This window comes from Capra hircus, chromosome 11, assembly GCF_001704415.2.
Source record: "Capra hircus breed San Clemente chromosome 11, ASM170441v1, whole genome shotgun sequence".
NCBI classification, from domain to species: Eukaryota; Metazoa; Chordata; class Mammalia; order Artiodactyla; family Bovidae; genus Capra; species Capra hircus.
In genome coordinates this window covers 49,871,493-49,886,197 of record NC_030818.1, presented here as the reverse complement: position 1 = coordinate 49,886,197, position 14,705 = coordinate 49,871,493, and the positions used below count along the sequence as shown (strand labels likewise).

Sequence of the window (14,705 nt, the reverse complement as noted above, 5' to 3'; positions counted from 1 at the left end):
CTAGGTGTTACAGAGAAAGCATAGCTACTATGTAGAGGTGAAGGATAGTTTATCTTCAAACATGTCAGTCTCTAGCAAGGTTTTATCTTTTCTAGAGATACTTATTGTAATTTTTTAAATGCTATGTTTCCAACAATCCTATCAAGTACCAGCACATTTTCACAGAACTAGAAAAATAATTTCAAGATTATTGTAATTTTTTAAATGCTAGTTTCAAATAAAGATACTAAAGTTTTATCATCAATCCAATCATTTATTTTTTCAACATATTGACCACCAAGCTGCATGCTATGCAAAGTAGCATTTGGTTACAAATTCCTGACCTAAGAGAAGTTCCAGACTCAAAAGAAGTAGATTGGGGTCTCAACACAGTGTGATTGCTTTTATCTATTTCTACGTTCATTACTGAGTTTTATGTTTATTCAAGTCATATATGTATGTGGTTTTAAAAATGCTGTTTTAAGTTACTCTCAGGGAAAACAATAGTTTCCTGCCCTTTACCAACTTCCACTTCCTAAAGACAATAACTTTTTAATTCATCTATTTGTCCTTTCATTTTCCTATATCTATCCATATCTTTTGGTACCACATTTGTGTCATTTCATGACTTTTCCGTTTTAGATGTTAAGTTGCTAACAGAGAAGTGAAGATACGGACACACTTCTCTCCCCACCAACCCATCCTCTCTGGGTAGTCATGTGACAGTATAACCGGAGCTCAATATACAGGATTTCCATAATTTATTTTAGAGATATAAATATCACCCAAAGCTGAGCTATCTTTCCCTTGTTTATTAGAGTACCTTGCTTCTTATTTTTCCTGCATTTATTAATCTTGATTTTTGTTTTTTATTCCGTCATCAACTCTTCTATACCTCTATCACTAATTCATTTCAAAATTCTGCCAGAGTATAAGTCTCCTAAAAACAAAAATGACCTTCAGTCATACACATCTGTCATCGTGAGATGTCTATTTATGACCTTACTGAGGATCCTCTTTGCCTTTGTCCACCATCAGATCCCCTGATTGCCAGAATATGTGTCTTTGTACTTTTCCAGAACACAGTGATGGAAATTCCTATATATTAATGATTGCACACTTATGATAGTGCTATAAGTGAGATTCTAGGAAGTACACTCTGGAGATCATGGGGTATGGACATTTTAAATTTAGATAGATCCTATCAGTACATCCTCCAAAGGCACTTTATGTTTATAGGTACAAATTTATGAAAATGCACATTTCCTTTTATATGTTTTAGAGAGAGATACCAAATTAGTAGCCTATTTTATATACATTATTTTGTTAGTACCACTGAGCATCATTTCTTCTGTTCATTAGTCATTTATTTCTTCTGTTCATTAGTCATTTATTATTCTTAGAGCATTATTCTGTTGTATTCTTTTACTTAGCAATTTGTGACAAAACATGAACTTTATCTGGTAAAACATTGGAAATATTTCTTTAAGTATATAATTCACTCTAAGTTACGTTTAAAGCCTCTTACCTCACAGAAATTTGGTTTTTCCTTGTGTGTTTTTATTTTTTCACTTGATCAACTTTTTTAAAGTTATAGAATTTTTATCTTTTTGAGATAGACTTTCTTAATATAGTACTATAAATTCACCTGTTATATTTTCTTCCTGTATTTTTCCCTTGCTCTTTTTTATTGCAGTATAATTGATTTACAATATTGTATTAATTTCAGGTGTATAGCATAGTGATTGAATATTTTATAGATTATACTTCATTTGAAGTTATTATAAAATATTGGCTATACTCTGTGTGCTGAAAAATATATTCTTTAGCTTCTTTATTTTATACAGAATAGTTTGTACTTCTTCACCCACTACCCCTATCTTGCCCCTCCCACATCCCTCTCACCACTGGTAACCACTAGTTTGTTCTCTATATCTGTGAGTCTCTTTCTTTTGCTATATTTACTAGTTTGTTTAATTTTTTAGATTCCACATATAAGTAATAACAGATTATTTGTCTTTCTCTGTCTGACTTATGTCACTAAGCATAATACTCTCCAGGTCCACCCATATTTTTTCAAATGGCAAAATTTCATTTTTTATGGCTGGATAATATTCCAACATACATTCCATACATACAAAATCTCCTTTATCCATCTATCTGTTGGTTGATTCTTCGGTTGCTTCCATACCTTGGTTGTTGTAATAATTCTTGATAATGCTGCTATAAATATTAGGCTGCATATATCTTTTCAAATTAGTGTTTTCATTTTCTTCAAATATATCTTTTCAAATTAGTGTTTTCATTTTCTTCAAATATATATCTAAGAGTGGAATTACTGGATAATATGGTGGTTATATTTTTAGTCTTTTAAGGACCCTCCATACTGTCTTCCATAGTGGCTGCACCAGTTTACATTCCCACCAAAAGTTTACAGGGTTCCCTTTCCTCCATATCCTCACCAACATTTGCTATTTGTGGTCTTTTCACTGATAGCCATTCTGACAGGTGTGAGGTGATATCTCATTGTGGCTTAGAGTTTCATTCTCTGATAATTAGTGATGTTGAGCATCTTTTCATGAGGCTGTTGGTCATCTGTATGTCTTCTTTGGAAAAATGTCTATTCAGGTTTAATGACCATTTTTTAATTGGGTTTGTTTGTTTTTGATATTGAGTTGTATGATCTATTTATATATTTTGAATATTAACCCCTCATCATTTGCAAATATTCTCTCATTCAGTAGGTTAGTCTTTCATTTTGTCAGTGGTTTCCTTTGCTGTGAAAAACTTTTAAATTTAAGTAGGTCCCATTTGTTTAATTTTGCTTTTGTTTCCTTTGCATTGGGAGACCAATTCCAAAAAAATGTTGCTACAATTTGTGTCAAAGAGTATTCTTCCTGTGTTTCCTTCTCAGAGTTTAATGGTTTCTAGTCTTACATTTATGTCTATAATCCACTTTTAGTTCATTTTTATATGGTGTGAGAAAAATGTTCTAATTTTATTGTTTTACATGCAACTGCACCCAGTTTTCCCTTCACCGCTTATTGAAGAGACTATCTGTTCTCCCTTATATATTCTTGCCTCCTTTGTCTTAGGTTAACTGACCATAAGTGCATGGGTTTACTTTTGAGCTCTCTATTCTGTTTCACTGATCTATGAGTTTGTTTGGGGGCCAGTACCATACTGTTTTGATTACTATCATTTTTTAGCATAGTTGGAAGTCAAGGAGTGTGATAACTCCAGCTTTTTTCTTCTTTATCAAGATTATTTTTGGCTATTTGGAGTCTTTTATATTTCCATACAAATTTTAAAACTACTTGTTCTATTTCTGTGAAAAATTGCCGTTGGTATTCTGAGAGAGATTGCACTAAATCTATATGGTAGAGGATCATTTTGACAATATTGATTCTTCCAGTTCATGAACACGGTGTATCTTTCCATCTGTTTGTGTCTTCTTCAGCTTCTTTCCTCTGTTTCTTATAGTTTTCTGAGTATAAGTCTTTTACCTTTGTAGGCAAATTTGTCTCTAGATATTTTATGCTTTCTCATGTGAATGTAAATGAGACTGTTTTCATAATTCTATTTCTGATAGGTTTTTGTTAGTGTATAGAAATGCAACATGTTTCTGTGTGTTAATTTTGTATCCTGCAACCTTACCAAATTCATTAATGAGTTCTAGTAGATTTTTTGTGACGTCTTTAGGATTTTCTATGCATAATATGATGTCATCTGCAAAAAGTGACAGTTTTACTTCTTCCTTTCTAATCTGGATTCCTTTTATTTCTTTTTCAAATCTGATTGCTGTGACAAGGATGTCCAATACTATGTAGAATAAAAGTGACAGAAGTGGGCATACTTATCTCAGTCTGATTTTAAAGGGAAAGTTTTCAGCTTTTTGTCACTGGGTATAATGTTAGCTTTGGGTTTGTCATAAGTGTCATTCATTATGCTGAATTATGTTCCTTCTATGTGAAGTTTCTTGAGAGTTTTTATCATGAATGGATTTTTGTATTTTGTTAATTGCTTTTTCTGTGACTGTTGAGATGATCATGTGATTTTTATTTTCCTTTTGTTAATGTGGTGTATCACGTTGATTGAATTGCAAATATTGAACCATTCTTGCACCCCTGGAATAAATTCAACTTGATCTTTGGTGTATCATTGTTGAGAATTTTTGCATGTATAGTATCAGAGACATTGACCTGTAATTTTCTCTCTGGCTAGAGCCAGAGTCAGATGTGAGCCACGGCTTGTCCTGTTCTCAGTGGTCAACACTGCCCTATTGGAGCAGGGGCAGGTCCCAAGATACTGGAGCAGAAGCCCTGAGGGTTGGGTCTGAGCTGGTTCTCTTCCAAATATGTGATCTACCTCTCCCAGCATCGGTACCTTTACTCTAGAGGAGCAGTGATGGAGTAAGAGGGGCCAGACTGGGTACCAAGTGCAGGCTTGGGCAAGCACTGGGGTAGTCCCAGCACCTCAGAGCTCCAGAACACTCCTGACCCACTGCCTCCAAGAGCTCCAGTAATAGCCATCCTCACCCTGCTCAGATTCAGTGCTGGATCCAAGCCTGCTCCTTCCCCCTAACTGTGCACTCTCCTTAGAAGGAGCACCCTTCACCCTAGTGGGGAGCTGTGCTAGAGCAGGCAGTTCTGTGGCAGGTGCTTATTGTGAGTTGGGACACAAAGTCAAGGGTGAGGATTGTGGGAGACAGCCAGAGCCCTAGGCAGTTTCATTCTGTTTCCTCTCTCTTGTTCTTGGAATAAACAACCACTCTTCACAGGTGGGATATAGGTTTCTTACAGCTCTGCTGTTAGTTTCACTGGCTTTCAAATCAGCTAAGAGGCTTGTCTTCCCAGTATCAGCTCCTAGGACGGCAGTGCCCAATGTGGTTCGAACCCCTCACTCTCCAGGGAGGATCTCAAAGCCCATGTAAGCCCCCTCCTTTTCTGTGTCCCCTCCAACAGGCACAGATACCAACCTGATTGCTTCTTTCTCTTCCCTTCCTACCCAACTCTTTGTGACTCTTTCTTTATAATCTTAGTTGTAGAAGAGTCTTTCTGCAAGTCTCCAGTTTGTTTTCGTGAGAGTTGCTTCACATGTCAATGTATTTTTGATGTATTTGTGGAAGAAAGTGAGCTCAACATCCTCCTACTCCATCGTCTTTATCTCCCCCATCTTGTACTTTTCTTGTCATTTTATATTAAATTATTTACTGCTTCTCAAATGTTTTTTCGTGTGTAAGAGTTTCACTTCTTTTTTACCCGTACAGCCATTTGGTTTCCCATAGAAAGAGTCCATTTTTTCCTTTACTCCCTTTTTCACATAGTACTAGTTTTCTATTTCCATTTCCATCTTTTTTTTCCAAATATTTATATACCATTATAATCACACATAAGTGCTTTTTGGGAAAAGTTGAGCTATAAATATAATTTTTAAAATAAACTGAAAAATCATTGCCTGTATGTTTGGTACTATACCATGTACTGTGTATAATACAAAAATGTAAGAAATATTCTCTATCTCAAAAAGCTCCCAGTATACTTAAGAACATTGGTCCACTGTACAAGGAACAAGCAAAATCATACAAAAATCAGAGAAATGATAGATTCTGGTACAACACATAAGATAATGTAGCACTGTGTGTTTAGAGGAAAAGATAATGAGAAAAATAAGAACCTTGGTAATGTTTAAAAAATTAATTGTAACATGGGTGGATATCAATGGCCAGTAGTTCCTAATTGATTTTATTTTGTTTTTTATTTTATTTTATTATTTTATTTTTCCAGTGGAATCATATCTGACCTTTTTCCTGGTGTCCAAATTCCAGAACATGATTATGGTATATTGCAGTCAACAATTATAGATGTCATGAAGAAAAAGAATCTTCAGCCTGAAGCATGTATGGTTAAAAAAGTGATACAGTTCTATGAAACGATGCTAGTAAGGCATGGTGTAATGTTAGTTGGGCCAACAGGAGGTGGCAAGACCACAGTTTACCAAGTACTAGCAGAAACTTTAGGGAATTTGCAAAAACTTGGTGTAGACAATCCCTTTTACCAACCAGTTAAAACATATGTTCTTAATCCTAAATCAATTACAATGGGTGAATTGTATGGTGAAGTTAATAACGTAACCTTGGAATGGAAAGATGGTTTAATGGCACTAAGTGTCCGAGCGGCTGTGAATGATACTTCAGAAGACCATAAATGGATCATCAGTGATGGGCCAGTAGACGCTCTTTGGATTGAAAATATGAATACGGTGCTGGATGATAACAAGATGCTTTGCTTGGCTAACAGTGAGAGAATTAAACTCACACCTCAAATCCACATGCTTTTTGAGGTAAATATATATTCCTTACTGTGGAGTGAAATCATTTGTTAGATTGGCATAACATCATTATTTTTTTTTTCCTCTTACTGATGTCTCTTTGATTATCTGTAAGGCCTACCATGGTATTTCATTTATACACTAAATATTTATCAAATTTTCTTTTTATAATAGATTTTCCATTCTGACAACCAGAGTCTCTCAAATGTTCCTATCTCTCTATAAATGGGAAATAAAATAAATTCTGTCTTCACCACTACTTGTTTCTTTCCCTTTGAAGGTAGTTATATATATTAGTGTCTTTACATGATTTGAAATGCTTTCCAAGTTAAAAATAATTGTTCCATTTAAGAAGAATAAGTCATCCCTCTGTGGTATGACTATTTGGTAATGGGATTGAAAAAGGAATGCAGGTCAAATACACTTTACAAAATCTTACAGAAGATACCACCCCTGCTGTGTTCATTCATCAGACATTAGTTGAATACCTACTGTGTCCTAGGTACTAGGCTATGCATTGGATATAAGAATAAAAAAGGTAAGAAGGAAAAAGAAGGGAATAACTATGTATACCTTCCCATAAGAATTTGACAGCATCCTTCACTTCAGTTGTTTTCCAACTCTGTGCCACCTCATGGACTGTAGGCTGCCAGGCTCCTCTGTCCATGGGATTCTCCAGGCAAAAATACTGATACTGGAGTGGGTTGCCATCTCCTTCTCCAGTATCCTTCTATACTGTCATATATATATATATGTATATTTCTCCTCATGCCTCATTTAACTTTCCTTCTCCATTTTAAATCACTTATAGCTCTCCCACTCTCTTGCATGCAAAACCTAACAGTATGTTACCTTAAACTTTAAATGTGTGATTTATTAGCATTGAACTGGGAGGGACAAGGAAGTATCATGTTAGCCATTTCTTGTTCAACTTTAAAATTTTAGGTGCAAGATCTAAAGGTTGCCTCTCCTGCAACAGTCAGTAGATGTGGAATGGTATTTGTGGATCCTGAAGAACTGAAGTGGATGCCTTATGTTAAAACCTGGATGCACAGTGTTTCTAAAAAAGTAAGTGCAACTGGACACTCCCCACCCTTTCCCTCTGTCAGGGCTCACCCTTTTCTCGAGGGCCCAGATAGCAACTGATTAAGACCTCACTGTGCTTGATGAAGGGAATCCCGGTGTTGTATCTGGCCCTCTCCCTTGAATTCTTAGGATCCTCCAAGGAGATTGTATACTCCCCATAGCTGTCTTCATTATTTGTGACCTCAGCCCACCAGCCCACCTAGTCACTCTGGTTTCTGCCTACCCTGCCTTGTTCCTCCCCTACCCTCAACTGGGTTCTCTCAAGTACAAACAGAAACATTTCCTTTAGTTTCCCCAAACACAGGTAGAACAAGGAAGGGCATTAAAAAAAAAAAAAAAAAGACTCTGCAGAAGGCTTGAGTTAATGAGGGGAAGCACAACGAAGGAAAAGAACACTTAAATCCAGGCCAGGTCTTTGTTTTTAGATTTTAGAAGCCCCTAATGCCGCCGAGGGGCTTCCCTGGAAGCTCAGTGCTAAAGAATCCACCTGCCAATGCAGGATATACAAGAGACTCTGGTTTGATCCCTGAGTCAAGAAGATTCCATCTAGAAGGAAATGACAACCCCCTCCAGTACTCTTACCTGGGAAATCCCATGGACAGAGGTGCCTGGCAGGCTACAGTCCATGGGGGAACAAAAGAGTCGGACAGGACTTAGCAATTACACAGCAACAATGCCTCTGAGAGCCAGAAGGAAGAAAAAACCAGTTTAGCTTCCCATTCAGCCTTGTTGTTGCTGTTGTTCAGTCGCAAAGTCATGTCCGACCCTTTTCAACCCCATGGACTGCAACACGCCAGCCTTCCCTGTCCATTATCTCCCAGAGTTTGTTCAAACTCATGTCCATTGAGTCGGTGATGCCATCCAACCATCTCATCCTCTGTCGCCCTCTTCTCCTCTTGCCCTCAATCTTTCCCAGCATCAGGATCTTTTCCAATGAGTCAGCTCTTCACATCAGGTGGCCAAATTATTGGAGCTTCAGCTTCGGCACCAGTCCTTCCAGTGAATATTCAGGGTTGATTTCCTTTAGGATTCACTGGTTTGATCTCACTATCCAAGAGACACTCAAGAGTCTTCCAGCACCACAGTTTGAAAGCATCAATTCTTTGGCACTCAGTTCTCTTTATGGCCCAATCTCACATCCATACATGACTACTGGAAAAACCATAGGTTTGACTCAATCTTAGGCCCCTTTTCTATGGACTTTTCATGACCCCATGGACTGCAGCCCACCAGGCTCCTCCATCCATGGGATTTTCCAGGCAAGAGTACTGGAGTGGGGTGCGATTGCCTTCTCCATCTCTTTATGGCCCAATCTCACATCCATACATGACTACTGGAAAAACCATAGCTTTGACTCAATCTTAGGCCCCTTATCTAAGACTCATTCTAACCTGAGTGGTAGGATTCCATCCAAAGTGAAGAAAAACTTTTATATTATTCAGAACAAGGCAGTTCTTCTATATCCTCTCCATTCTAAAATAGGATTTCTCTTTACTTTAATAAGGGCTTCCCAGGTGGCTCAGTGGTAAGAATCTGCCTGCCAATGCAGGAGATGCAAAAGACTCCGGTTTGATCCCTGGGTTGGGAAGATCCCCTGGAGAAGGAAATGACAGCCCACTCCACTTAACTTAATAAGCAATCTTTTTAAATGTTTTTCCCCATCTCATCTCAATTGCCATTCTGAGAAAGCCATCTTTCTGCCTCTCCCCCTCCAAAGATGAATCAGAGAACTATTGTTTTCCTCACTCTTAGGCATCAACATTTTAAGAATATTGTGACCTACTCTCAGGGCACCTTACTTTTTCCCCCATAATCAGCTTCTTTAAAAACACCTTTATTGAGGTATAATTGACATTTTTTGTTGGAGTATAGTTGCTTTGCAATGTTGTGTTAGTTTCTGCTGTACAGCAAAGTGAATTAGCCACTCATATACATGTATCCCCTCTTACTTGTATTTCCTTCCCATTTAGCTCACTATAGAGCATTGAGTAGAGTTCCATGTAGTATACAGTCTATTCTCATTAGTTATCTATTTTATACATACTGGTGTATATATGTCAATCGCAATCTCCCAATCCATCCCATACCCACTCCCCACCTTGGTATCCATATGTTTGTTCTCTATGTTTGTGTGTCTATTTCTGCTTTGCAAATAAGTTCATCTATACCATTTTAGAGTACCTTATTTTTTTGAAATTTTTACTGGAGTATAGTTGATTCATAATATTGTGATTTATAATATTTGTTTCATATGTACAGCAAATGAACAGAAAACCTTGTTAAAGAAAGTAATTCTCAGAACTGAGACTATCATGTTAACCTTTCTGAATTTACTTTTTAAATAGATTTTATTATTCAGAACAGTTTTAGGTTTATAGAAAAATTTAACAGAAAGTACAGAGAGTTAGCATATGCTTTCTCTCCTCCAAACACAGTCCCCACTTTTATTAACATTTTTCTTTGGTGTGAGTGGGCTTCCCTGGTGGCTCAGATGGAAGAGAATCTGCCAGCAGACACTGGTTTGATCCCTGAGTCAGGAAGATCCCCTGGAGAAGGGAATGGCTACCTACTCCAGTATTTTTGCCTGGAGGATTCCAGGGACAGAGAAACCTGGTGGACTATAGTCCATAGGGTTGCAAAGAGTCAGACAAGACTGAGTGACTAAGCATATTTATGTGGGTACATTTGTTAAAATTGATGAACCAATATGGATACATTCTTATGAACTAAAGTCCATGGTTTAAATTATGATTCACTCTGTGTTATACAGTTTTACAAATTTTGATAAATGAATATATCATGTATCATGCAGAATAGTTTCACTGCCCAAGAAATCTGTGCTCCACCTGTTTGTCCATCCACACCCTCTCCCAACCCCTGACATTACTGATTTCCCTGTCTCCATAGTTTAGCCTTTTCCAGAACATCATATAGTTGGAATTATATGGTCTGTAGCTTTTCCAGATTGACTTCTTTTCACTTAGTAATACGTATTTACAGTTCCTCCATGTCTTTCTGTGGCTTGATAGCTCATTTTTTAGTACTGAATAATATTCAGTGTTATTGTATGCTGAAGTTTATCACTTACCAAGTTTATCCACTCACCTACTGAAAGACACCTCAAAGTTTCCAAGTTTTGGCAATTACTAATAAAGCTCACATAAACATTCATATATGTTTTTGTGTAGACAAAAGGTGTCAGCTCATATGGATAAATACCTAGGACTGTGACTTCTCAATCATATGGTGAAACTGTGAAGAAACTTCCGATCTGTCTTCCAGAGTGGCTGTACCATTATGCATTCCAAAGAACTTTGTTACTCTGCATCCTCACCAGCATGTAGCGGTATAGTGTTTTAGATTTTAGCCATTCTAATATGAAAGTAATGGCAATCCACTCCAGTATTCTTACCTGAACAATCCCATGGACAGAAGAGCCTGGTGGGGTACAGTCCTTGGGGTCACAAAGAGTCAGACACAACTGAGCAGCTAACACAACTCATATGTATTTGTAGCTCATTTTGCTTTCAGTGAGTAGTTTTCTTTTATAAGATGTTGAGTGTCTTTTCATATGTTTATTTGCCATCTATATATCTTCTTTGATGAGTTGTCCACATCTTTTGCCCACTTATTATTGGGTTGTATGTTTCCTTGTTACTGAGTTTTGGGAGTTCTTTATATATTTTGGATACAGGTTCTTTGTATGTATTTTGCAGGTATTTTCTCCAAGTCTGCCTTTCTTGTCATTTTTTTCAAATAATATCCTTCACAGCACACACATTTTTAAATTCCGTGGTCTAACTTGTCTTGCATGGTTTGTGTTTTTGGTGTTATATCTTAAAACTTATTTCCAAATTGAAAGTCACCTAAATAATATTTTCCTCTGTTACCTTCTATGAGTTGATGGTTATGCATTTTATGTTTAGGTTTATGATCCATTTGGAGTTACTTTTTCTGAAAGCTGTACTATCAATGTCTGGATTCTCTCTCTCTGTCTCTCTTTCGCATGCAGATGCCCAATTCAAGCATCATTGTTGAAAACACCATTGCTTCTCCACTGGATTGCTTTTGTTCCTTTGTGAAAGATCAGGTTGCTGCTGTATTTGTATGAGTCTTCTATGGGCTCTAACACCGCTAACCTATTTGTCTAATTATTTTGCCAATATCACACTGTCAATTACTGTAGCTTCACAGTAAGTCTTGTCAGGTAGTGTCAGTTCTACTTTGTTCTCCAATACTGTGTTCACTATTCTGCACCTTTTCAGTTCAGTTCAGTTGCTCAGTCATGTCCGACTCTTTGCGACTCCATGAACTGCAGCACACCAGGCCTCCCTGTCCATCATCAACTCCCAGAGTGCACTCAAACTCATGTCCATCGAGCCTGTGATGCCATCCAGCCATCTCATCCTCTGTTGTCCCCTTCTCCTCCTGCCCCCAATCCCTCCCAGCATCAGAGTCTTTTCCAATGAGTCAACTCTTCCCATGAGGTGGCCAAAGTACTGGAGTTTCAGCTTTAGCATCAGTCCTTCCAATGAACACCCAGGTCTGATCTCCTTCAGAATGGACTGGTTGGATCTCCTTGCAGTCCAAGAGACTCTCAAGAGTCTTCTCCAATACCACAGTTCAAATGCATCAATTCTTCATCCCTCAGCTTTCTTCACAGTCCAACTCTCACATCCATACATGACCACTGGAAAAACCATAGCTTTGACTAGATGGACCTTTGTTGGCAAAGTAATGTTTCTGCTTGTCAATATGCTATCTATGTTGGTCATGACTTTCCTTCCAAGGAGTAAGAGTCTTTTAATTTCATGGCTGCAGTCACCATCTGCAGTGATTTTGGAGCCCCCAAAAATAAAGTCTGACACTGTTTCCACTGTTTCCCCATCTAGTTCCCATGAAGTGCTGGGACCAGATGCCATGATCCTCATTTTCTGAATGTTGAGCTTTAAGCCAACTTTTTCACTCTCCTCTTTTACTTTCATCAAGAGGCTTTTTAGTTCCTCTTCACTTTCTGCCATAAGGGTGGTGTCATCTGCATATCTGAGGTGATTGATATTTCTCCCAGCAATCTTGATTCCAGCTTGTGCTTCTTCCAGCCCAGCGTTTCTTGTGATGTACTCTGCATAGAAGTTAGATAAGCAGGATGACAATATACAGCCTTGACGTACTCCTTTTCCTATTTGGAACCAGTCTGTTGTTCCATGTCCAGTTCTAACTCTTGCTTCCTGACCTGCATACAGGTGTCTCAAGAGGCCGGTCAGGTGGTCTGGTATTCCAGTCTCTTTCAGAATTTTCCACAGTTTATTGTGGTCCACACAGTCAAAGGCTTTGGCATAGTTAATAAAGCAGAAGTAGATGTTTTCTGGAACTCTCTTGCTTTTTCGATGATCCAACGGATGTTGGCAATTTGATCTCTGGTTCCTCTGCCTTTTCTAAAACCAGCTTGAACATCTGGAAGTTCACAGTTCACATATTGCTAAAGCCTGGCTTGGAGAATTTTGAGCATTTCTTTACAAGCGTGTGAGATGAGTGAAATTGTGCGGTAGTTTGAGCATTCTTTGACATTGCCTTTCTTTGGGATTGGAATGAAAACTGACCTTTTCCAGTCCTGTGGCCACTGCTGAGTTTTCCAAATTTGCTGGCATATTGAGTGCAACACTTTCACAGCATCATCCTTCAGGATTTGAAATAGCTCAACTGGAATTCCATCACCTCCTCTAGCTTTGTTTGTAGTGATGCTTTCTAAGGCCCACTTGACTTCACATTCCAGGATGTCTGGCTCTAGGTGAGTGATCACACCATTGTGATTATCTGGGTCTTGAAGATCTTTTTTGTACAGTTCTTCTGTGTATTTTGGCCACCTCTTCTTAATATCTTCTGCTTCTGTTAGGTCCATACCATTTCTGTCCTTTATCGAGCCCATCTTTGCATGAAATGTTCCCTTGGTATCTCTAATTTTCTTGAAGAGGTCTCTAGTCTTTCCCATTTTGTTGTTTTCGTCTTTTTCTTTGCATTGATTGCTGAGGAAGGCTTTCTTATGTCTCCTTGCTATTCTTTGGAACTCTGCATTCAGATGCTTATATCTTTCCTTTTCTCCTTTGCTTTTCACTTCTCTTCTTTTCACAGCTATTTGTAAGTCCTCCCCAGACAACCATTTTGCTTTTTTGCATTTCTTTCCCATGGGGATGGTATTGATACCTGTCTCCTGTACAATGTCATGAACTTCCATCCATAGTTCTTCAGGCACTCTATCTATCAAATCTAGTCCCTTAAATCTATTTCTCATTTCCACTGTATAATCATAAGGGATTTGATTTAGGTCATATCTGAATGGTCTAGTGGCTTTCCCTTTCAATGTAAGTCTGAATTTGGCAATAAGGAGTTCATGATCTGAGCCACAGTCAGCTCCCAGTCTTGTTTTTGCTGGCTGTATAGAGCTTCTCTATCTTTGGCTGCAAAGAATATAATCAGTCTGATTTCGGTGTTGACCATCTGGTGATGTCCATGTGTAGAGTCTTCTCTTGTGTTGCTGGAAGAGAGTGTTTGCTATGACCAGTGCATTTTCTTGGCAAAATTCTATTAGCCTTTGCCCTGCTTTATTCCGCATTCCAAGGCCAAATTTGCCTGTTACTCCAGGTGTTTCTTGACCTCCTACTTTTGCATTCCAGTCCCCTATAATGAAAAGGACATCTATTTTGGGTGTTAGTTCTAAAAGGTCTTGTAGGTCTTCATAGAACCATTCAACTTCAGCTTCTTCAGCATTACTGGTTGGGGCATAAACTTGGATTACTGTGATACTGAATGATTTGCCTTGGAAACGAACAGAAATCATTCTGTCATTTTTGAGATTGCATCCAAGTACTGCATTTCGGACTCTTTTGTTGACCATGATGGCTTCTCCATTTCTTCTAAGGGATTCTTGCATGCGGTAGTAGATATAATGGTCATCTGAGTTAAATTCACCCATTCCAGTCCATTTTAGTTCGCTGATTCCTAGAATGTCGATGTTCACTCTTGCCATCTCCTGTTTGACCACTTCCAATTAGGTCCAATTTCATGGACCTAACATTCCAGGTTCCTATGCAATATTGGTCTTTACAGCATCGGACCTTGCTTCTATCACCAGTCACATCCACAACTGGGTATTGATTTTGCTTTGGCTCCATCCATTCATTCTTTCTGGAGTTATTTCTCCACTGATCTTCAGTAGCATACTGGGCACCTACCAACCTGGGGAGTTCCTCTTTCAGTAACCTATCATTTTGCCTTTTCATACTGTTCATGGGGTTCTCACAGCAAGAATACTG

At 38.1% G+C, this 14,705-nt stretch overlaps 1 protein-coding gene across 1 annotated transcript in view; it reads left to right on the top strand.

Moving 5' to 3' along the window:
- DNAH6 (dynein axonemal heavy chain 6) overlaps positions 1-14,705 on the top strand; it is a 284,536-nt gene that overhangs the window by 117,819 nt on the left and 152,012 nt on the right. Inside the window, exons 33-34 of the mRNA XM_018054768.1 lie at positions 5,766-6,321; positions 7,255-7,377. Of these exons, the coding sequence (XP_017910257.1) occupies positions 5,766-6,321; positions 7,255-7,377 (679 nt within the window). The remainder of the gene's footprint in view (positions 1-5,765; positions 6,322-7,254; positions 7,378-14,705) is intronic.